The sequence below is a fragment of the Morone saxatilis genome, unplaced genomic scaffold (genome assembly GCF_004916995.1).
Source record: "Morone saxatilis isolate NCDOM2014 unplaced genomic scaffold, NCSU_SB_2.0 Contig20, whole genome shotgun sequence".
NCBI lineage: Eukaryota > Metazoa > Chordata > Actinopteri > Moronidae > Morone > Morone saxatilis.
This window is the reverse complement of record NW_023339763.1, coordinates 16797317-16821249: the sequence shown is the minus strand read 5'-3', so window position 1 is coordinate 16821249 and position 23933 is coordinate 16797317. Positions and strand designations below refer to the sequence as shown.

The following is a 23933-nucleotide window of genomic DNA, read 5'->3' as shown; positions in this document are numbered from 1 at the left end:
AATTACCGGACCAAAGTGACACAGTGCTTGTTTTTCACCAACCAAAAGTCTAAACCTCACAATTATCAGTAAAATAAAACACTTTTCTGTCATTTGACTAATTGATATTTTCTAAACGCATCACCTGCTGTGTAGGTAAAACCAGGATCTGCAAAGTAACTATAGTAGCTGGAGCTGTCAAATATAAAAGGTACAATATTTATAGAGTTTTTCTGAAACCGACCTGTATTGGAAATTCCTAGGATACTGATAAAATGTAAATAAATGTAAAATAAATGACGTGGTGTCAGGTATCAAGGAGTATGTGTGTGCACCAGCCCGATACCACATCATTTATTAGCCCCGAAACAGGACGCAGCTGGTTCCCAGCAGAGTGTGACACCTTTCTGGTACTCGGCCAATATGCAAAGTTCAGGTATCGGAATCCAATCGAATTAATGGAAAAAATGATATCGGAGCATCTCTAAATATGTTCCTCCAGAATGTAGTGGAGAAGAAGTATAAAGTAACGTCTAAGTGAACTACATTTACCTTTTTAAAATGTAGTGTAGTGGTAGATATCATTTATAACAATGTGATAAACAGACAAACCCAAGCATCTCTTCATAATTGTGAAGCTGTTACCAGTGAACGACTTTAGTATATTAACATTATATTAGTAGACACATTTTACTCCACTCGACAAACTGATTTTACATAATTATACACTACATTTTTAACATCATTTCAAAACCTGGAACCAACTTCCATGTTGTAATCGTCGGTATCTGTGTGTTCAGCCGTCCACTGTTGGGTTAAGCTGTTAATGGTGGGTTTCAGTAGAAAACAAGCGCCTCCTGTAAATGTTTGATAAACCTGTTGCATAAGATCAGAGCCGACTCTGTCCTCTGCGAGTCTTCACTCAGTCTGTTTCCACGGAGACGTTGTTCATCCATTAGGTCTGAAGTCTGAGGTCTGAGGTCCCTGCTGCCTTTCTGAGGCACAAAAACACAGGCAGAGGAGAGTGACCTGAAGTGTGTGTGTGTGTGTGTGTGTGTGTGTGTGTGTATGTGTGTGCGCTAAAGAATGACAGGCTGAGGTTTTTTTGGTCTTCCGATGCAGAACTCCGCATGGAAAACGCACAAAATCTGCGGGACTTCATCTCTCCTTCCTATGACTCCCAAGAAACCTCAGCAGTGGCTGCAAGTGGTCGGACATGCAGGTTTGTTTGTGCACTCTCACATGTCTTTTATTTTGCTCCTGAGCTAAAAAAAAAAAAATCACAGGGGTAAGTAATGTAGTAAATATTACTTTCTGCTGAGTGTTCCTTTCCTTTGCTTCGTCTTCGCAGGGAGCTTTCATGTTGGGGATTATGGTACACTGCTGAAGAGGTTTTGTAAGGGGGAGCAACAATGCTACCTCAGGCTGATGGAGGACGCTCTGAGTCCCTTTGTTCCAGCCTACCACGGTGTGGTGCAGCGGGACGAGCAGGATTACAACATGATGGATAACTTGCTGACCCATTTCAGCACACCTGCCATCATGGACTGCAAGATGGGCAGTCGGTGAGTTTTAACAGGGCAGTTTTTGTCACTGAGAGCAGTTGAATGGGGCATATTTGAAGAAAACATAATTATTTAGTCATAAAATCGGCATAAGAAAATCATAAATAGTGTTTTAAATAGACCATCAACTTATTTACAATGCTCAGTTCAGGCTCACACATTTAGAGGCTGAATACAACACCTGTAAATTTACACGTTAGCATCTTAAAGCAAAATGTTTCTCTTTGAAGCTTTGTTTTTTCACAGTAAAAGTAACCCTTTCATATGCTCTAGTCACAATAAAGACCACAAGGCTCTGTCCTTCACAGCACATACCTCGAGGAGGAGCTGCTGATGGCCCGAGAACGCCCCCAGCCTCGTAACGACATGTACGAGAAGATGGTGGCTGTGGACCCAGAGGCCCCGACAGTTCAGGAGCGAACCCAGCAGGCAGTGCTGAAAACCAGGTACATGCAGTGGAGGGAGACGCTGAGCTCCACAACAACTCTGGGTTTCCGTATCGAAGGATTCAGGGTAAGCTCCGAGGTTCTGGTCAAAGATGGTTGTGTCAGGTCATTCATTCATGCTCCTACTCTATGTTCATAGTCTGATAGCTGCAGATTCTGCATTATAACGCTGTGAAATGTTCATTTCTTGTGCAGAAGGCAAATGAAGAATGTCACACAAACTTCAAAAGGACCAAAAGCAGAGATCAAGTGATGGAAGCACTTAACAACTTTGTTGAGTCCAATACACACATTGTGGTGAGTGTGACCTTCACCGGCTTTCATTTACTCATAACAGTTTTTCCTTTCCTCTTGTAAGTCTTGTCTCTTTCCTTTCAGTGGGGCTATCTGAGACGGTTGAAGCAATTGCGGCAGGTCTTGGAGACGTCAGACTTCTTCAGAGCACATGAGGTTGGATGTGTTTGTTAAACTGTGTGGTAGATGTTCAAATCTATGTTTCCCATTGTTGTTGGACGGTGTAGGCAGGCTCAGGCTGATAAGCACATTTGAGCAGTTGTTTAGCCTTTTTTTAACAGCTGTTTCCCTGCAGGTTGTGGGCAGTTCTTTACTGTTTGTACACGACTGGACAGGCCAAACAGGAGTCTGGATGATTGACTTTGGAAAGACCGTGGCCTTGCCGCCACACCTCACCGTGGACCACCGCACTCCCTGGGTAGAGGGCAATCGTGAAGATGGCTATCTGTGGGGTCTGGACAACCTCATTGACATACTGGCCAATATGCTGCCGCTGACCTGAACGCCACTCAAAATGTGTGGAAATGTACTCTCAGTCCTTCCTTCACCACTCATAAGTGAATGACTGCAGATGAACTGGTTTCTGAAATGGTTATTGTGGGAATGAACTGAAAATAGGAAGGCGTAAAAAAAAAAAATGGAGGATGTGATTGATTATAATAACACATTTGCAAGATGTGTTATCAAGTAAATACTTTGCAGAACAGATTTATTTTCATTAAATCAGTCCCTCAATATAATTTAACGCAGATTCAATCAATCCCTGTGAATTCTGCGCAACCGCAACCAATAACCGCAACTTTTCCCCCGCAAATTTGACCAATAATTGTAGTTTCCCACACAAAACAGCGAGCCCTACGCCACCAAACTCACTTCCTTGTTTCTTGTCGTGAAGATGCAGACCAGGCAGACATGTACAACACAGATGTCTCATATTTGCCCCCAGAATCCTGAGCGTTTAGTTAAGGTTACTTGGAAAACTCATTGTGATTTTATTCTAACTGGAACAAGTTGCCTCAGATTTTTAATGAATTGTAAAATTTTAAAAAACAAAACAACTATTGTTCAATTTACAATTTTCACTTTCTCTCACAATTTCATAGCAAAAAATACCATCGTAAGTTTTTAGAAAAGATCCTGTGAAATCAGGCAATCCCCAAAAAGGCCCAAGCAATCCTGGAGCCACTAGTAAATTAGGCGCACAACACGGCTCAAAAGGGCACTGGAGATTTGTGGACTCTCTGAGCAACCTGAGCCTTTTAAAGTTTGACCACTACATAGACCTACAATACTAAGATTACCTTGTAAGATCCAAACACAGTCTCAGTTTTCAGCCTCAGCAGGTCTGACTCGACTGTTTTGTGATGACCTGCTCATTATTTTAGTAAAAACATGACACTAGCAATTATAAGCCAATAATATGGCTGCCACCTCTGACTTGAGATGATCAGTAATGTCACACTGTGTCATTAAATTGGTGCTAAAATGATGATGCTGAGAAGTGGACTTTTTTTTCTCCTGCATTTCTTTCCTTTAATTTGTTTGCCACTATTATAATATTATTTGATACGTTTAAAAATGTTTTATTTGAATGTAGTTTACATAAATATGGTTGGGAAATAATTTCACCATTTATGTACTTGAGTCTTAATTTCACCGTTAAGAAAACTACTTCAGTGGAGTCCAGATACATGTTAATATCTGAGACCAATATTAGTACATACATACATAGTGATTTATGGAGTCAACGGTTTAATTTCCACATTGGATTTTATATTATTGTCTTGTTTTTGTATTTTTAATCAACAGCTGGGAAATGTTTTTAGTTATGCTAGCAGCTCTAGGGATGGTAATGTTGGTTGGTCAATCCACCATTTTGTTCCAGACTGACCTATCTGAAGATAAAGCCTAATGACCCATGATCCCCTGACGTTGCCTCTAGCACCATGATGGGGTTGACATTTACGAGAAATGTCTGGACACCTATTGGACTGACATGTTTGGTTTTACCTAGCGCCATCAAGAGGTCAACATTTTAATTTGTCCTTTACTTTATACCTGCAAAACTAACGACAATCCCATCATCCTCAGCTCTAGCGCCATCAAGAGGTCAACATACATCACAGGTCGCTACCCTATGCCCCTATTCAATGTACAGTGTTTTTACTTTTATCAATTTAAACACCATTGACTACAGTTCATGATATTAAAAGCCACATTTTCAGATCAGTTTAGTTTTAATGAACTCTCCTTATTTATTCTTCCTGCATCTGACAGGAAATCTCTCGTAGAAATGTACATCTTTTTGTCTGAGTACTGGTTACTAAACCTCATGAAAACCAGGTGTTTTTATCCTCTTCTGAGGCGTGAAGGTTGATGGTATTTCAAGCACTGTTCATCATTGAAAACATCAACATCAACCAATTATAATTTTCCAATTTCTTCATTCATACATGACAACTGATCAAATAGTCTAAATGAAACTGCTTGACAAATTGCAGTTTGACTTTAGATGAAAATTAGCCTTTTGGTTATATTAGCAATGTCCCTAAATCAACCAAAAAGACATATGTGTTAGTACATTGCATTTTAAGATGACTAAATAAAATTGTGTAATTCATTGTTAATTCTGTGCAAACATGTTGAGACTTTGTGTGTTACAGCACAAACTTAAGCTCAGCATCTCTTTCATGAAGTCATTTTATAGTTCAGTCATTGGTTATTGTTAAACGTATTGTACAGTAATTCCACTGAGAAAGTAGTGCATTGATGGATTCATGCAGTACCTACATACATATACAATCATTAAAATAAGTCAAAGTGATAGACATGCAGTGCTGTAAACCCGAACACATCAGAATATTAAACTGAAGTTCAACACCTGATAGAGGACTGACTGGAGAGATAAAGGCAGATGTGCTCTCTCTTCCACACCTGTCCACTCCTGTCATTCAGCCATCAGACGGCAGGCAGAGGAAACCCCTGCCCTTACCTGCAGCGCCAGACGAGATTAAAGGAATAAACAGACAGAGAAACTGAGAGTCATGCTCAACAAGTCCTCCCACACAGTCTGCAGCAACTACAAAAAGCTCTCTGAGAGGATCTGGAAGCTGCACAGTGCAACCACAGTGGGATCTGAGCAAACCCCACTGGAGCACTTTTGAGCTGAGTGCCTTGCTCAAGGGTACATCAGTGGTGGTATTTATAGAGGGACAAGCTCTTCTCTTAGTTAACACCTAATTAAACTAATTAAATGTATCCATCTGAATTAGCAGGCTTCTGGTGATGCTTTGTAATGTTAGGGTAACTGCTAAATATTAGTTTCAGTAGCAGAGGAGAATCAAGGTTGGTGCTATACTTCACTCAAGAGATGAAACACCTTTTTCCAAGCTTGGTAGATGTAACCGAGTGATTAAAGGACCAATTATTCAAAGCAAACCCTTTGTCACTTGTAGCTCTTTAAGGTGGAGTTAAATTGAGGTGAATTGAAGGCTTGAAAAAGAAGAATAGTGATTTCTTTTTTTTTTTTTCAAATGAGGAGATGACAGCACCAGTGAGGGTGTGCTCACAGATGTAGGGGGTGGGCTAAGGGATGATGATGTCAGTGTGAGACAGATGAAACATCAGACAGCCTTTCAGTTTGCACGAAAAAACTCAAGAGGCTTCTTCTCGCTGATCATTGTTCAGCACATCCATGGAACGGGCACAGCAGACCAGCAGCGCTCAGGGAACGGACACTAATGTCAACGAGACCAGGTACTACGTGAGGTTTTTTTTTACTTTAAACTTTAAGTATTTACTCTGGGTAACATCATGTATCATAAACTGCTACAGACTAAAATTATTTCATGAATTTAGTGTTTTACTATCATGAACGTCTTTACAATTAATTGATTTAACCAAATCTTTGCATGTTTTCAGTCAAATTGTTTGTGGTTGAAAATGTTTTGTATTAATAGGGGAAAAATAAAACATATACAGTTATTCCAAATTGAATAATAAAATATTTACATTGTAGTGAACATACTAATACATTCTTTTTGTTTTCTTACAGGCTGTGTTCTTTTTAGATGCATCATTTCTCTCCTAAGTGATCAAAGCAGCCCCCAGTAACCTCCTCTAAGAGATGTTTTTTCTGTCCTGTACGATCTTAGAGCCAAATGCATTGCAGTAAACCAAAAGTGCTTTATATAGCCAGTGCATGTATGTTGTGTGGTGGGTGATGCACGCAACACATACTGTGAGTGTGTGACTTGGCAGGACTGGTGGAGGTGGTGCATGTTGTTGCAGTGGTGTATTTGTGCTGCTGCTGTGCTCATGGCTCAGAGGAGGGCTGCTGGTGGCTGCTGCTGCCCCAGGGCGCCCATGAACGAAGACAATGCCCGTTTCTGCCTTCTAGCTGGGCTCATCCTCCTCTACTTATTGTGTGGGGCAGCCATCTTCTCAGCCCTGGAACACCCCTTTGAGCTGCGCGCCCGCCGCCTCTGGAAACAGCAGCTGGACAACTTTACCCAGCGATATAGGGTGAACCTGGGTGCCTTGCACACTCTGCTGCGTCAGTACGAGGAGGCAAACGGAGCTGGGATCAGGGTGGACACATTGAGACCCCGCTGGGACTTTTCTGGAGCTTTCTACTTTGTGGGCACGGTGGTCTCCACTATTGGTAAGTTTTTTTTTTGAGATGCTAATTTAAAAGTTCTTAGATGATCCGTATGAGATACCAACTCTAAAATGATACTGTTTCTGAACCTTGACCTTTTATTTTGTGTTTCTCTACTCCAGGCTTCGGTATGACCACACCAGCGACCATAGCTGGAAAAATATTCTTAATCTTCTATGGTCTCATTGGCTGTGCTGCCACCATCCTCTTCTTTAACCTCTTCCTAGAGAGGATCATCACAATGTTAGCTTACATCATGCGCTGGTGTCATGAGCGTCGGCTGAGGTGTGCTGGAGTTGGGGTCGTGTCAAGCAGGGAGGAGTCGTCTGGTGAGGAGGATAGCCTGGAAGGCTGGAAACCGTCTGTCTATTATGTGATGCTGATCCTGGGCGTGGCATCGGTTGTGATTGCGTGCAGTGCCTCCACTTTGTACAGCTCCATGGAGAACTGGAGCTATGTGGATTCTCTCTACTTCTGTTTTGTGGCCTTCAGCACCATCGGCTTCGGGGACCTGGTGAGCAGTCAGAGACAGCAGTATGAGTCTCAGGAAGCCTACCGGCTTGGGAACTGCCTTTTCATCTTAATGGGGGTCTGTTGTATCTACTCACTTTTTAATGTCATTTCCATTATCATCAAGCAAACTCTCAACTGGATCGTGGGTAAGCTGGTTTGTTCGGGGCGCCATCAGCCCTGCTCTTGCTCTACACCTGGCGGCTGGTGGCTCTGCTGCCCCTGCCTCCAGAACAAAAATCACAACCAAAGGCGTCTGCCTGCACACCTCAGGCAAAAACGCATAAAACGCAACACTGTGCAGCCCATCTCGTCCCACTGCCCTACAGGAAGACACCGGTACACGGAGGGCTCGGTGGACACAGTGTGTGACAGTGAGACGGATGCAGGTGCAGTGGCCGTTGGCCGTCGTCTGTCAGGAGAGATGATCTCTGTCAATGAGTTCATGGTGTCCAATAAGGTGTCTCTGGCACTGCTGCAGAAGCAGCTGAGCGAAACTGCTCATCAGGGCCCGCGGCAGAGCTACGGCCATCAAAACGGATTCTCTGGTGGTGTGGGGGCCTTGGCCATTATGAATAATCGCCTACAGGAAACCAGTGTGGACAGGTAGCACCACTAGGAGGTTCTTATTGTGTACATTGTTTTGGATTCTCTACGGTATACTGAAGCTCCGAAGTCAATCATTTGTCCTCTCAGTATGACAAAACCAAATTCTGAGAATAGAATAATTTCCCTCTGATTAGCACCTTTGGGCAGTTTCAGTGGAAGTCTATGCAGATAATACCAGACCTCCAGCATGGACTGGACATCAAATAATTTATTACATTTTGTTATTTGCAGAGAAAGAGAGCAAAAAAGACGAATGCAATTTAAAGAATTCAACATCGCTGCGAAGAGGGGTCTGATGTCCTGAAGTGATTGGCTCATACAAAAGCAATCAGATGAAAGAAGCAGTGAAGGACCACTTAAAGGGGCCTGCTGATTTGAGAGTGCTGCACATGTCCCCTGAGCTCCTCAATCAACGAGAGGTGGTAGTCAGTTTTAGTGAACATACAGACATAAACACGATCTCCTCTTAGATAACTAGGTGCATATATAAAACATTTGAATTGTGATTTGTATCTAAACAGAGCTTCTCAAAACCACTACAGGAGCTCACAAGTACCGACAAAGAGACATTTTAATTTGTTGATTGCTCACAAGTCGCCCATCTTGTTCCATCAGTGCACGTCATTGAAATTCAATGTAATCATGAAAGAGCGCTGAGATCCAGTGTTTTCAAAAGAGCACATCTAATCAAACGTGGCCTGTAGAGGACGTCCTTATGTCAATAAGTGCTGCACAGATAGTCGCAGGATCACATCAACAGAGTGGAGAGCGGAAATACAGGCTCTCCTTGGCTAGCTGGAGGAGATTCTTTACTATGCAAGGAAAGCCAGTTTAATCCATTCTGTATCATCTATGTGGCAGATTGTCATCAGCGCTCGGGATGATGAGAAAAGCTTCCTCCTTAGAGATCCTACAAGAGACAAAGTCATCCATTTTCTTCTAGTGGTCACACTTGATGTGTTCACTGTTACTAACTTCAAACCAATTTGAAAAATAGCTCTTTAGTGAGCTATTGTGGGTAAAAAAAACACTGCACGTCGTCAGTCAAATATTCTTTATTTAGTTTTAAAACAATCATGACTCTTAACATGTAATGTTTATACACAGTAAATTACTCACTGAAATAATTTAACGATGCAGTATGATGCAGATAAAATGACCCATCCTGAAACTGACCTGTCCTGATGCTGTTTGTTTTATCAACTATATAAAAGATGAATAAGGCATCACAGTACATATGATTCAACTTATGGAAAAAACACATTTCACATACACTGTATTGAAGAATGTGTTTAGAAATATGGTTAATATATAAAGAGAACCGCAAAAAAAAAAAAGTGTACATGTTAAACTTATTCATGTAAAATATATTGTGATCAGTCCGTAAATATAGATTTTAGGGTATTTGGCCAATTGTTACTTTGAGTTCAATTATTAGTCACAATCAAACCGCGACATGCTTTATAGCTCTCTAAAATAATATATCAAATTATTTTAAGAAGTAAACTTATTCCAGTAATCTCTCCAGCCCAGTGCATTTTGCTCTACATGTTTAATATAAAACAAAAAGGAAAACACCTCTTCAAAAAGAGTTTAAATTATGTGTGAAATGTATTTTTTCATGTGTATGTGTATGTGTCGAGATTTAATTAGTAGAATTAAATATTTAATCAGTGTTTATTTGCCTGTCACTTTTGACCACGAGGGGAAAAGATAAATTTGTGCATTCCCATCAGCTGGCCAGCTGTTAGCACTGTTAGCGCTGTTAGCACTGTTAGCACTACCTGTTGAAAAACAAACTGATATGTTAGCTGCATGCTAGCTTTTGACTAGCACTGATAACGTTTCGGTCAACACATTTTTCCTTCCTGCATAGGGAAGGCAAACTGAACAACTTCATACAATAAACTTTTTTATCATTTATATTATTATATCTATTCTTAACATCATCTTTAAAATATAACCCTACATATACTCATGTTCCTTATTTTATCCAATGAAACTTTACAATCTCACAGTTGGCTGTTATTCATTTTTACAGATCATTTGTATCTGTATCTTCTGTTCGCTGAATATGAGGCAGAAGTTTGTTGCTGGATTAGTATCTCTGAGTAAGTTTTACAAAATGTCCTTCTTGTATAAATATAAAATGTATCAGGCTTTATCTATTTTTGCATTGTATTTGTTTTGACAAGATGCTGCTTACTGGCACGATGCAAACAAACGTTTGTGTCTGTTAATCATCTCCCTTTTTGTCAAATTGCACACATGAAGAAAACAGTTTTAATACTGACATTAATTACAGTCCCTCCATGGATCCTTGGAGACAAATCCTGCTGGGCTTCTCAGGAGCCTCCAAGGCCCTGGAAGGACACACACAGAGAAAATAATGGTGAATGTACTGTGCACAGTGAAGGAAGTAACATGTTCTGAAGGTTAGAATGGGACGGATGTGTAGAGTTTGTACTCACATTTGGCAGTGTGGGGTTGTGTGTCTCTCTTTGTTGATAGTAAGCGGAAATAATGCAGTTCCTTCTGTAACACACAGAAGTAACATGGTGTCATTTCACAATACAGGGTATAGATGCACACACACACACACACACACACAAATATAAACACTCATTTTCATTTCTTACTTGCTCTGTATGCCTCCACCTGGTGGTAATCCAGGGATGACAGTGGATGCGAGGACTGTGAGGACGGACAGCAGATCAGGTTCCTCCCCTCTGGCACACAGCTCATCATAAATCTCTGTCAGATATTAAAACAAAAACAAACATATAAGAACATTTGGAAAGTTTCTGGCAATTAGTTCATACACGCATCAAAAATGGTCAAAACAAAATACAATTGAAATTTGAAAATGGCTAAATAATCTGCAAAACTACCGGCAGGCGGCCCCTATAAGGCTGCCTGCCCTCATAAACCAGGTACAAGAGTTTCATCTTAGTGTGATAAAACCTCAAGAAAACAAGAAAAGTGTTAGGACTTCACCTAGAAACCATGACAAAAACAGGTCTCAAATGCCTGATTTGCCTAAAAATACCTAATGACAGTACATTGCTCACAGCATCCCTTCTGTATCATTTATACCCACACACCTGCTACTTTGGACTCCAGCAGGTCCTCCAGTTCGGCCTCCTGGTGTAATGCCTCTGCTGACAGCTGGGGGGCTCCAGGGAAGCACAGCAGGATGATGCTGATGTTGTCCAAGCTGCCCTGTGGAGAGAAGTGGCATCAACAGAGGTGAGTAATAATAGCTGTCTGACCTTACAGATGTCAACATATCAAACATTATTTCATCCTGGCCGGTTTTAGAAATAGATCATTTTCACCTCAAGGTGCGTGTGCCAGGTTCACAAAGATGCAGTGGAGCAGGAAAATGTAAATGGAGTGTGGAAGAAGCAGTGACATTTTGAGGTCATTGTGTATATCCAAGCTGTTACATAACAGAGTGACATTATGGACCTAACGGCCAAACAGAGTGCAGCATGGATGCACATGTGGCGTGTGTTTATCCTGATATATTTCTTTGACTCTACAGAAAACATAAACAATAAACCCAGTTTCTTTTATTAATTGCCTTGAGATCTGTAAACCCTGGTTTTTAATAGGGTGCGTTTAATGAGGGATACATTTGTTTCACTTATTAGGGTAGAATATATGCATCAATTAAAATATGGACAACACAATAAAGCTTTTCTGTTGTTGTTAAATCTAGCAGCTATAATGAGTGGAGCTGGCTGTAGTGGAATAATTATTCTGAAATTATTCTTTATGTAAAAGGGCGGTACAATTTGCAATATGTTCTTGAACATCAACCTTCAACCACCTGACACTCTCAGAGTGAGAGTGGCTGAAATAAGTCCCCATAGGAACCCAGAATAATCCCATATAACCTGCTCTGACACCTCTGCAGTCTATTTTAAGGTGGTCTGTCACATTATTATACCATGAACAGCAGCCACAGTTTAAATTAGCCTGAACCAAACCCCTAGCAGAAATCCGGGCTACTTTTTCATTCTAAATGTAGACTATTACAGCCAAAGATGTTATTTCTCTGGTTCCCTTTAAGTGACTAATATGTGAAAGGAGGCGCTTATAATGACAAACCTACAATCACCTCACTAATCTCACCTAGAACTGAAGCTTCTTGCATTTTATTGTTTTGTTTTCTGGTGCGTAACTACTGTTTACGTTCTCACTGCCGTCATTTTCAGTCACTACCTGTACAACAACAAATGCCTGACAAAGTAAAGTGACTAGCTAGTTGAGGAAAGTGGAACATCTAGCTACAGAGCTAGATATCTTTCTCAGGAGATGGTGGAGAGCAAAATATTCATCATTGGGTGGGTAGAAACACAGCTCCAAACAAATAGTAACACTGTAATATCTGCTGAATGACAAGATAAGAAACTGTTTGCTAACAATTTTGCCATATTGACTTAAAAGGTGACAATATTTCAATATCGCTTTGCACAGATTTCACCAACTTCAACTTCCAAATTACTGGATTTTCTCAGTTTCATTGCAGTGCCAGCAACCACACGTTTATACAAACAGAAGGGCAATATTAAAAAAATGAATAAAACCATGATAAGATCTGCACCTAGTAAACTTTAAACCATGTATCTTTATGAACAAGTCATTTAGAAAAGACTTAATCAGAAAGAAATAATCAGACCAACAAGTCCTCAGACTATTTAAGAAAAATGAGGGGATCCAGCACAGACCTCTGTGGAACTGCACACTCTTTAAACAGCAAGATATTATGATTATTGTAATATATGTAATCTACCAACTCTACAAAATGTTCCTCGTGTAGCACCTGTCAATTCAAAGCAGTTGGATAGAAAAGTTAGAAAAATAAGAAAAGATGTAACTGGAGTGAAAGCCTGAGTGAAAGTCAAAGAGACTGATTGTGATTGACTAGGTTTATGTACTATTAATCAAATAGAAACTGTCCTTGAGTTACCTTCATAAAGCTGAGCTCTTTTCTCTTCATAAAGTGCCATGACCCCGGCATCCTTCAGATTAAGCCAAACCAACTCAACACAGCCACAGTTTAAGGGATTATGTTATTACATAAAATCCGCAGCCCATTGAAAATTATGTAACACAGTTTTACACTTAATTGTGTTTTCTTTTTATAATCAGTTAAAAGGATTTGCCATTTAAACGACTGAACATGCAGAAATGTATAAGTTCCTGGATCACGTTGTAGTTATAAAGGATTAAGATAACATGTATGCTGGTTTTAACCAGCAGGTTCTGACCTTATAGAGACAGAGGTCAATGACTTGAGTGCAGACATCCCTCAGGTCAGTGCAGACACGCAGCCGGTTGTGGATGAAGGCGCACAGCTCCTCGTTGCTGATGGTGTCCCACACCCCGTCGCAAGCGAGCACCAGGAACTCATCTGCTGGTGAGCGTTCCACCACGCTCACCTCTGGCTCTGGTGACACCATCTGCTGACTGGGTGTCCGGTTCTCTGCCCCCTTATAGCTGAAGTCCCCCAGAGCACGGGACACTGCCAGGGAGCCGTTGATCCTTTGGATGGTCACAGAGCCGCCTGCACTCTCTATACGCTCTTTCTCCAGAGGGCAGTAAGGTTTGTGGTCCTCAGTGGAGAAGCAAACCTGGCCAGACCGGCACAGCATGGCCCTTGAGTCACCACAGTTGGCAAAATAGATGTAATATGGCGAGATGAGAGTGGCCACCACAGTGGTACCACCCCTCTCCCAGCCTTCTCGACGGGCCACAGAGTGCAGGTGCTTGTCTGTGTGCAGGAAGCCCTCGATGATGGCTCCTTTCACCTTTTCAGGGTCGTCCTCTGGTCCTATTCCCCCTGTGTGCACAAACAGATACTATGTTGGAGTACTGGTTTTTGAATCTGGCATTCCATAAAAGCACATCAATATATACAATAGGATAGATATTTGCAGAATACAATGAGAAATTATCAGTCATGATATTGACGTCTGATAACAAGGAAAAATCATCTGTCTTTCATGGTAATTGTAAGTGTCTCTTCTCGATGAAGACAAAGGATAACAATACTCCACATATTTTATCTTTATTATTATTATTTTCATTCATGCATTTTCAGTTGCATTTCTTTTACCTGTAGCCAGGATATGACCCAGAAGGTGCTGGGAGCAGTGCTGTGCCACGGTGCTGCCTGCATGACCATCGAACACGGCGAAGAAGTTCCAGTCGGCCAGCTCTCCACCCAGCTGTGGCACACAGTTGTGGAAGTCCTCCATGTTGGCCCTCCAGCCCTGCATGCTTCCTAGGGCATAGGTGAGGCCCCAGCGGGCACAGCCCTCCTCTGCAAGCTTGTCTAGGACCGGCCGGTCCAGGTAGGGGCTGGGGATGACCTCCTCCTTCTCCCCTTCCCCTGGCTGCTCTCCTTCTGCTGCTCCTCCACGGCCCCCTTTAAAGAAAGAGCTGACCCTCTTCTCCGTCTCTTTCACCAGCTGCCGCATAAACGCAGGCATCTCCACGCTGCCCTTCCTGGCTGTCCTCATGGCTCTTGTGTACAGCTGATGTGAGGAGAATCTTCTTTTATCCCTGCCCTGGTGTTTGTGGCTGGGACGGAGGGCTGAGATGGGCCTGATGGTGGGCCTGTGCAGTGTCTGCGTAGCCCTGCTGCTCCAGGGCTCAGAGCATGGCTGCCTGAGCTGATGGATGTTCTCAGTGCTGGCTGCTCACCCCCCTCTCTCTGCTCATCTCCTTCGTCTCCTCTCTCCTCTCCCTCTCTGGAGACCTCACTGATCAGCGCTCTCTCCTCCACTCATCCTTCCTCTCCGCCTTGTTTGGTCTCTCCTCTGTGCTGATGTGATTTCACCTTCTCCCTCGCTTTTTCATCGCACTTCCCTCTTTCACCAGCTCTCCCCTTGCCTTGTTATTTTCCCCTGTCTCCGCTGTGATTGGCTGGCTATTTGTGTGCACCAATCCCTGCCTGGCTGGCATCGCCACAGTCATGTCTGAGCTCACCCTCTCTCACCGTCCTCCTATCTGCAGCTCGGCCCCTCCCACATCTTTGATAATCTCAACCTTTGATCGGTTGGGATTATGAGCTGCTACTGCTGTGGATTACAGGATTGTCGGCCATTTAGCAAACAGTGTGTGACTGACTGTGGGAAGAACAGAGAGACGGGAAAGAAAGCTTGTTTTCATTGTAAACACAGATGATCCCTTTAAACTGATCTTTACATTTTAGACATTAAACATGATGACAGTGCATGTACTGTACCTGCGCTCATCACCAATTAAAACTTGACATCAGAGCTCCATTTATTCTTTAATTATGATTGGATCTAAAATGTCCACAATGTAATAAAATATTTTGCTTCTCATGACCCTGGACATCCTGTGCACTTAACATGGATTTGTATTGATATATAACTGTATATATATGATATATTATTATTATGTTTATATTATTTGATCAAATCTGTATGTTTTCTATCGTAATGGAGAAAATTAGAGGTTTGTAACTATACCAGTTAAGATAAATAGGCAAAGATTGCAGCATCTCTTAATTTATTATTTTATTTTGAAGCAGAAATGGGATTATGGTCTTGATTATGCACGTCACCATGACATGACTTAGAGCTGTTTTGTTTGGCACATTCCCTGAATAACTGCTTAAATCTGTGGAGTCAGCCAGGATCAAATCGCTTGCTCTGTAATTCTGCACCTGTACTTTGATTTCGGGAGCCGTCAGGCATGGAAAAGGATGGAAAAACTGGTTTAAATGAATCAAACTCACTTGTCATAATGATGTTAAAACACCTTGTTACAGAATACAATTCATTCATTTTCTTTCTTATCATTTTCTGGGTCTTTTTATGCCTTTAAGTTTGACAGGTACAATTTAAGAGATGGACAGGAAAGGGGAGGGAGAGAGGGGGGGTGACATACAGCAAAGGGCTGTTGGTTAGAATCGAACCTGGGCTGCTGCTGTAAGGACTTCAGTTTTAGTATATGGAGCACACGCTCTACCAGGGTACCCCTACTATACAGGTTTGTGTGTGCTCCAAATACCCAGGTGATACATGAACATGGTATATACCTACACCTGCAAAAGTGGCAAAATTATACATGAGTCAGCTGTACATGAGTCTGTACATGAGTCTGAGCTGACACGTCAGACTAAAGCGAAATTGAAGGAATTCCAGCAAACCAATGTGAAGGACATACTATTAACAGTACACAAATAGTGCTCATATTTATCCCCCTCATTAGTCTGTACCATACTATTGTACCTGTAATAACAATAATCTGGATTTTACTGCAGTAGACATACACAATTCTCACATAATGAACCATGCAGAGAAAAATGTCTGTGTATCTGGCTTGTATTTAAAGTGTGATATGCTGTGTTCTCTAGTTATGATTCAAGCTCTATTATAAATTCATTAGTTTGTTATGAAAGCTGCAGTATACAGCTGGAGGAGATAGCAGCCAGCTGACACTGGCTGTGTTCTTATTAATCCTGATTGGTGATGAATTTGACATTAAAAGCTGCTTCTCACTGACGTAGCTGCAAAGCGAAGGCCTCTGGGTGCAGGTCGGCCTCCAACTGACTGAAGAACCATGACAGTCTCTGAAAGCTGAGGGACATGTACATGCTGATGTCTCAGGTTCCCAATTTGAGTGTGAGTGTGTGAGTGTGTGTGCGTGTGTGTGAATCCAAACAGGGGGTATCCAATACAGGATAAAATTAGGCCAGCCAGGCCTTATATTGCTGACGGAGCTGGGGTGGCCAAAAAAAGCCTGGGGTGCAAGCCAACAGTGGAAGCGCAAGGAAGAGAGCAGAGCAAGCAGGATCGCCGCTGAAATGGCCACCAAACGTAAGGAAATAAATTGTGACAGCTTAAAGTAAAGGGAATGAGAGCAGACACGGAGCTGGTCAGAGTCCAGCTGTCAGGTTGAGAAGGAAGATAGAATTAATTTTTTCCCCCTCTGCTGGGCAGGTGTGAATACAGACAGGATGACCTGTCACATACTGAGTGCAGCATGTCTTTCATTTAGTGGACAGACGGACAGAATGGGGCTCATCTAAATGAGACCCTATTGCTGATTGAATGTTGTTGTTTGTTTCATTCTTAAAGGTCCAAATTGTCCCATAAGGGAAGATTGATAGCAGTTTTTCTTGTCAGGGCTATTTTCCATATTACATTTTACAATTTCTATTATGATTAGAATACGAGTTAGATTATGGTTCTGCCATGCTTGGAAAATGACTTCATAGGTCTAACAGCACAAGTATGAGTCTCTGTTTCTGCCAGTGTCTTAATGTGCCATTAAATAAGAAAACAGCTGATTATGAGAACAAAATGCTGTTTAGTATTGTAGTACAGTGTTTGTGTGTGTAAATGCCTGACAAATTGTTGTGGTGTGTGTCTGTGTGTGTATTTGTGGCATCCTGAGCGTTTGTTTTAATCAGATAATTACCTTGAGATTAACACTGGAGTTAGGAGGCTCATTTGATGTTTCGGTGGTTGAAGATCTAATATCATAATGTGACTCATTATTATTCCTTTATTTATTATTCATTCAGAAATGTGCAAAGTGTGTTATTAAAAGCAACACATTCATTCTGAGACATCTTGAAATAGCTTTCTTTTTGGCAAGAAAATAGATGAACTGCCTTGGTTGTCCTTGTTTTGAATGTAAAGCAAGATTTTCCCACAAGTTAGTCCAAGGAATGCTAACATTGTAAAGATTAGCACATGTTGTTGATGGTTTTATTTTTTCCTCTCCATAATGTACTGTATCTTTTTGTCATCCTGTTTCTAACTTTTCTCATGCCAGATATTCCAAATAGAAAAAGCTGTTTGTTTCTTGGAACATACAGCCAAACAGCCAACAGGCACGTTTAGTGGTTTAGTTGCTGTTTAAACTCATATGTTGTTCAAAAAGAGGGTACGACTGTTCCAAAAATCTATGTTCTTAAAGTATTAACTCACTGCCCATTTTGCCTCTCATATAACTAAAATGGCTCGGGCACAGACGCACTCATGTGCGCCACATTTCCATCAGCACCAGCAGGTTTGTTTGTAATAAACAGAGGAAGATAGAAGATGATCTGGGTCATTTAAATGAGGAGTGATTTTGCAGTGGTGTCACTTTCACAGAGTTAAAGTCTGAGACTCTCTAAAGCCCACAGCAACATGTGATATACCATTCAAATACAGAACTATAAGAGTTCAGTCTTTCATGGCAGTTTGTATTATCTCTATTTGTTTAAATTAAGTTTAAAAAACAAAAGAATATTTTGGTATGTGCAAATCTGTGGCGGCATGGCACTTGCTCTCCACGATACCAGAATAGTGACAGAAGGTGGCACATGCATGTTATTTTAATGAGAAGGTTATTTATGACTGCTTTGTTTGTCCCAGGTTTTATAATCCAATATGGTCCCAAATGTTTTACTTAGAAAATGACTGACAGTGCTTTCCTCACTATCAGTCATCTCCACTGCAATTTAGTTCACTTCTCTTCACCCCTCTGTCATCTATTGAAGAGCTCATTTTCTGTGTGTCTTCTTGCGTAGTTATGGATCTGGTGTATTGGCGGAGCGTGAGGAGGACTGCTGTGGTGTTCACAGGCCTGGTGATCGGTCTGGCCAGTATGTTCCAGCTCAGTGTTATCACCGTGCTCTCCCACGTATGTCTGGGTGCCATGTGTGTCACCTTCCCCCTCCGTCTCTACTATAAACTCCTGGAGCTGCTGCGCTGGAACCCCGGGGTCCACCCCTTCCAGTAAGTCTGCCAACGTTGATTTAGACATTGTTGGTTTGTTTTTTCCAACTTCAAGCCCACACTGAATGCTGCTACACTTGTATACTTCTATATGTCTTGAAACTTTTAATGATGTTAAACTTGTGGAAATGGAGGACGTCATTCTTTTGTATCACTTCAGCATGAACACAACTCTTTCTGTTCTTAAGGTTCTGTATGTGTGCCTCTGTCCCCAGGTCGTATCTGGATAATGACGCCTCTCTGACAGATAAGGAGACAGTGATGCTGGTAGAGGAAGTGGTGCTACTGATTGCATTTGCCTTCACAGAGATCAAACGCCTGCTTTTCATCGACAGCATGATTGACTCTATTAAGGTTTGAGTGTGTGTGATGATAAAATAATGACACAAACACCAACTAAAATATAAAAAAACTCACAAAACTACCTGCTATGACAACACTGGGCAGGCAGTGTATTGTAAGCTTGAGTTAAGCTTAAGTGACTGTGAGCAGTTTCACAGCTGCATAGTGTTGATTCACAGTGGGATCGGCAGTAACAATCCCTTCACGTCACAGGAACTCTTTTGTTTTTTTTCTGTGCTTTTTCTCTCAGTTTGTTGTTCTCCTGTATCTGCTGACCTATGTCGGTGTCCAAATCAATGGACTGACGCTGGTTATAACCGGTGAGTTCTTCCAAAAACGACTCATGAGTGTTGTCCAAAGGTCTGGTTAGGTTAAGGCAACACAATTTGTAACTAAAAATGGTTCGTTCTAAGGTAACAAAAAAAGCGATTCTTATTTTCAGGTGATTAATTAAATATTATATTCTATTTCTGCCAATATAGCCTCCTAAATGTTACACACTGGACCTTTGGTAACAGAAATAATTTCTCCTTGTCTTGGTTTAACAGCGGTCATCACCATTTTCTCCATTCCTCTGTTGTACAAAAAGCAGCAGGTGAGGGTTTCATTTTTTTCCACTGAACCTTTTGATAATATTACAAAACTGACTAACAAAAACATGTGTTAAAGAACTAGAAGTCAGACATAGAAATGCTTTGAATGCACTGACCTATCTGTCATTTTGGTGACAGGTGCGGCTGAGGAGGATGGTTAGAGCGGTTAAAGCTTTTGTGAAGAGAATTAAAAACATGTAAGTAACCTGCTCTTTATATAATGTTTTCTTATGTAATCTTAATTATCATGATAAAACAATATGATCATTGTCTCTTGTCTCTTTGTCTTTGTTGTGTTGCAGGTGCTTCAGTCTGTATGATTCAGTGAGACCCTCTCCTGCCTCTGAACCTGCCCCAAAACCTACACCTGCAGCTGCACCTGCCCCCAAACAGAAAGCCAAGTCCAAGTAACTTGTTGGTCTCATGTTGAAAGCACCAAGGATTTGGGATTTGGAAAATGTTGGAATGGTACATCCTCCGTGGGGCTGCTGGAGGGGCAGCTCATTTTCATTTCTCCACCATGATGTTTGTTTATGGGAGCACGATTTAATCGATCCTGACAGCTGAAACAAAGCTTCCATTCAATCAAGGACAGGGAGTGGAAGTGCATGAGGAGAAGAATTTTATTTACTGAGATGCTTTCTGTGGGCAGCATTTAATGTAACCAGTTCACACAGTCATCTACTCCAAGCAGGGACAGCACAGAATATCCCTGTTGTTGTTTTTTTCTTTGATAACAGGTCTATTTTTACACAACCAGTGAGCACTGTGTTCCTGTTGAGCTGCAGAATTATTCATAACGAAGCAGTGAAGCATTATTGCTGCTTTCATTATTTAGCATAATGTATTGTTGGCTGGGTAGAATCAAACTGACATGAAGATCACCCGCCATTAATTAAGATTAATGGTTTTGCGCTTGCTACATAACCTACGTAACCTAAGTATTAGAAAAAGCTTTTAAAGCAGCAGCTCCTTACAACTTTTGTGAGACTTATATGAGAAATAATAAGAGCAGTATCCTCTGCTCTCCATGCTAATTGCATTTAATGAGGTACAAACAGTCACTTCCTGCTGCTCTTGAGGCCTTCAAGTGATTAAAGGTACAAAGTGTACAAAGCAACTCTTAACAAGTGACAGCAACCTTAGCCGTCCGACAGTAACTCAACTGAATTGGGATTCATGGCACAAAGGATGATGCTTTATGGCACAATACAGCAGTAATTTCTATTTTGCAGATAAGAGAAAACTTTTTTGGCTGTTATATATGAACCAATAGTTTAAACTTACAATAACAGTTTTTTAGAGGCTGTGGAAACAAGATGTGAACACAACATTTAAATATCATCACTTTTTAAATTGATATAGTGAACTTGTTAGTAATCAGTTACACATCCAACAGGCACAGAGCAACATCAGCATTCATTTAGAGTTGTGTTTGTGTCCACCTGTTGAATATAAGTCCAATATTCACTCCATTTTTAGAGAGAGAGCTGCCGACAAATGCTCTCCGCTATGTTCACCAGCTGGTCATTAACTTTGTCTGTCAGCTGTTTGGTGCTAAGCAGACAGGGTACAGAGGGGTTTTAAAGTGTTTTAACATGAAAACAACGGATGCAGCTGCAAACCAGGCTTGAGAGCAGTGAGAGTGAACCAAAATAGCCAGCTGTAGGCCAGAAAACCAAAATAATGAGCTGAAAGATGCTATTCTCAAGAGCTGAGGGGGAATGAGTTGAGTCGGGTGATGGGAGTTTGTCACTAGGAATGTCTTCTTTCACAGTAGTTATTTAATCCACTGTTACTATAAAAATATTGATTATAGCTGCTTTAAGTTTGCCAGAATGTATTTGTCTATTTTTTTATTTGTAATGGGGCAATGGAACAAGAAATGCTCACCTTTGGATTGGCTCTTATATCTAACATAACTATAACTAACTAGACAACTTTAACTATTTTCATGTGGACACACCACCTCCACCCTATTTCAGTCTGTGTGAACCAGTTGCACTATAAGCTGTCTTCAGAGGACATTTCAGTAGATAAAACTACAATCTACAGATTTTATACCATTTATAAAGTATCATCATCAGGTATTAGACAAAAAGTTAGTTACTTAAATAATAGGATAGGATTGAGACACAAAATTTTGAGGCCTTGTCTCACTCCCAAAAATAAAACCAACAAATGAAGCAGCGTCGCAACATGCTGCTGACAGCTTGTGAAGAGAAAAGTGCTTGAGGGGCAGTTTGACAAGGAAGTGGAGGTCACTTTCATTACAATACAAAAATATCCACTTTAAGAAACCATTAAATTCCATTACTCTTCTGTTTCCAGTGCAGTTTCAGGAATTTAATGGACATCCTGAAGGTAGAATAATGGAGATCACTCCTATAGCATCTCAAGAACTTTCTCTTTGATAGTTTTGTCAGTCTGTAATATAACAATTTAATACTTGCAGCGAGGATCTGATGTTTGTCTGGCACAACTTTATGTCATCACTTTCCAGATCAACCAAACTAATCAAAAATGTGGTCCTTGTTTGTTTCCCACAAAGACATCACCATAAAATTACACAAAACAATTTGTTAAAGTATCAGTATTTTGAACAAAAGTAACAGTTCTCTATGAGTTAATTTACACAATTTAAACAAGCGACACTTCAGTTGTTACCCCCGACATGGGTAGTTGCACTTGTTAACTTGCTGTGCATTATGTGGACATTCAAACTTGGCCTGATTTCCTCCAACACTAGTTAGTAAATTGTCACTCCCATAAACGGTGACATCAGCGGAAAGACCAACAAAAATAGATTAGGGTTGGGTGTGTATCAATGGTGGCTTGTTAAAAATGTCCCGGTGCTTTAATTGACATGACGGCGAGTAGATAATGACAAAAGTTTTAATTCTGAGAGAACTATTCCTTTATTCTGACAACTGAATGGTTTTAGCTGCCAAATCTGAGCCAGTAAACTGTAAGCAGTTATTTCAGTGCAGCTGTTTAGCCGGCGAGCTGCTGTTAGTGTATTAGATTGATGCTGATAAACCACATGGTGCTCACTAGTGGTCAGTGTTTCAGAACTTAAAACGCAGCTGCACTCATACTAACATGTCTTAATGAACTGAAGTTATTTACTGTAATTTAACATTATGATCTTCAGACACCTGCTTATAGGGCAGGCAAAGAGGCCTTTGGTACTTTCAGTATGAAAAATAAATGTCAGTTACCACAAAGATTTTCTCACTTACTTTAGGTGGAATCTAGATCTGCATATAGTTTTAGTTTATTTTGCCCTGAAAACACTTTATTTTTGACTCAAAACCTGAAATCATGAAACCAAAAACTCTGAAATGTGTGAGAAAATTAATTTGGGTGAACCGACCTTTTAAAGATACACCCGTGCAACAGCTTACCATAGTAACAGCTGATATCGCTTCAAAAATTAAATATTTGTATCAATATAATATCCTTTTTATGGCCTAGTTTTGGCTGTTGATGTGGAATTGGCATCATTGTGATATTTTTCTATGTCACCTAATATAACTGTAAAATGTGCAACAAAATAAAAGTGTAATCATGATATCCCTAGAAAAATGCTTTACGTGAGGCACGACAGGGCTTAACCTAGATTGTTTGTTCTCTTATGGATGTCACTTTTATCTTTTGTTTTAGATTTACTTATTTCTATAGGTATTTATAATTTTTTATTGTTATTTCCTGTTGTTATGTTGCTCCCCAATAAAAGGTTATTTACTAAAAATGAAGGTAAGATTGCTTGGCACTCTGTTCCTCCAATTTAAATCTTAATCACTTTGTCACCTTGTTACTTGTGTTAACTCAATCATGTGAAAGCACATGTGTTACTAATAACATTAACAATGGCTCTGTTCTACTCAAGTGTCCCAGTAATTCAGGCCAAGGCCACAGTGAGCCAGTGTGCACAATACCAGGACTCTGAAACTGAAGCATCTACATAGAATCCAGCAATTAATTAATATTATTTATTTAAACCTTTACTTTTCTTACTGTGACACGTCAAAATGCCTTCTGTGAAAAAAGGCTTATTTAAAGAGAAGCCAACCATTAAAGTTAAAAAATGCAACACTGCATGCATATTTATTGTCTTTACAATTATATATTGTTTTTATCTTGAATTATGTTTA

General features: G+C 40.7%; 4 protein-coding genes across 6 annotated transcripts in view; 3 read left to right on the top strand and 1 right to left on the bottom strand.

Moving 5' to 3' along the window:
- LOC118331865 (inositol-trisphosphate 3-kinase C-like) overlaps positions 1-3774 on the top strand; it is a 6103-nt gene extending 2329 nt beyond the window's left edge. The window contains exons 2-7 of the mRNA XM_035666950.1: positions 1102-1201; positions 1331-1544; positions 1853-2057; positions 2186-2287; positions 2369-2440; positions 2580-3774. Of these exons, the coding sequence (XP_035522843.1) occupies positions 1102-1201; positions 1331-1544; positions 1853-2057; positions 2186-2287; positions 2369-2440; positions 2580-2786 (900 nt within the window). The 3' untranslated portion in view covers positions 2787-3774. The remainder of the gene's footprint in view (positions 1-1101; positions 1202-1330; positions 1545-1852; positions 2058-2185; positions 2288-2368; positions 2441-2579) is intronic.
- Positions 3775-6601: 2827 nt separating this feature from the next.
- Positions 6602-8064, top strand: LOC118332010 (potassium channel subfamily K member 13). 3 transcript variants are annotated; one of them, XM_035667138.1, is made up of 3 exons: positions 6650-6947; positions 7067-7631; positions 7707-8064. In XM_035667138.1, the coding sequence occupies exons 1-3, from the start codon at positions 6650-6652 to the stop codon at positions 8062-8064; spliced, it is 1221 nt and encodes a 406-aa protein (XP_035523031.1). The 3 variants fall into 3 exon arrangements, with proteins under 3 accessions (XP_035523029.1, XP_035523031.1, XP_035523030.1); XM_035667137.1 differs by having other exon boundaries at positions 7067-7661; positions 7728-8064; XM_035667136.1 differs by having other exon boundaries at positions 6602-6947; positions 7067-8064.
- A 1038-nt stretch (positions 8065-9102) lies between these two features.
- ppm1nb (protein phosphatase, Mg2+/Mn2+ dependent, 1Nb (putative)) lies at positions 9103-14947 on the bottom strand. Its single transcript, XM_035666932.1, has 6 exons — positions 14191-14947; positions 13343-13914; positions 11168-11285; positions 10703-10817; positions 10535-10598; positions 9103-10426 (listed from the first exon to the last, which is right to left on the bottom strand). The coding sequence occupies exons 1-6, from the start codon at positions 14594-14596 to the stop codon at positions 10409-10411; spliced, it is 1293 nt and encodes a 430-aa protein (XP_035522825.1). The 5' UTR covers positions 14597-14947; the 3' UTR covers positions 9103-10408.
- A 1859-nt stretch (positions 14948-16806) lies between these two features.
- rtn2b (reticulon 2b) lies at positions 16807-23539 on the top strand. Its single transcript, XM_035665954.1, has 7 exons — positions 16807-16927; positions 18634-18841; positions 19057-19195; positions 19434-19503; positions 19732-19778; positions 19915-19973; positions 20079-23539. Exons 1-7 carry the CDS (start codon positions 16915-16917, stop codon positions 20185-20187), a joined length of 645 nt encoding a protein of 214 aa, XP_035521847.1. The 5' UTR covers positions 16807-16914; the 3' UTR covers positions 20188-23539.
- Positions 23540-23933: the final 394 nt, after the last annotated feature.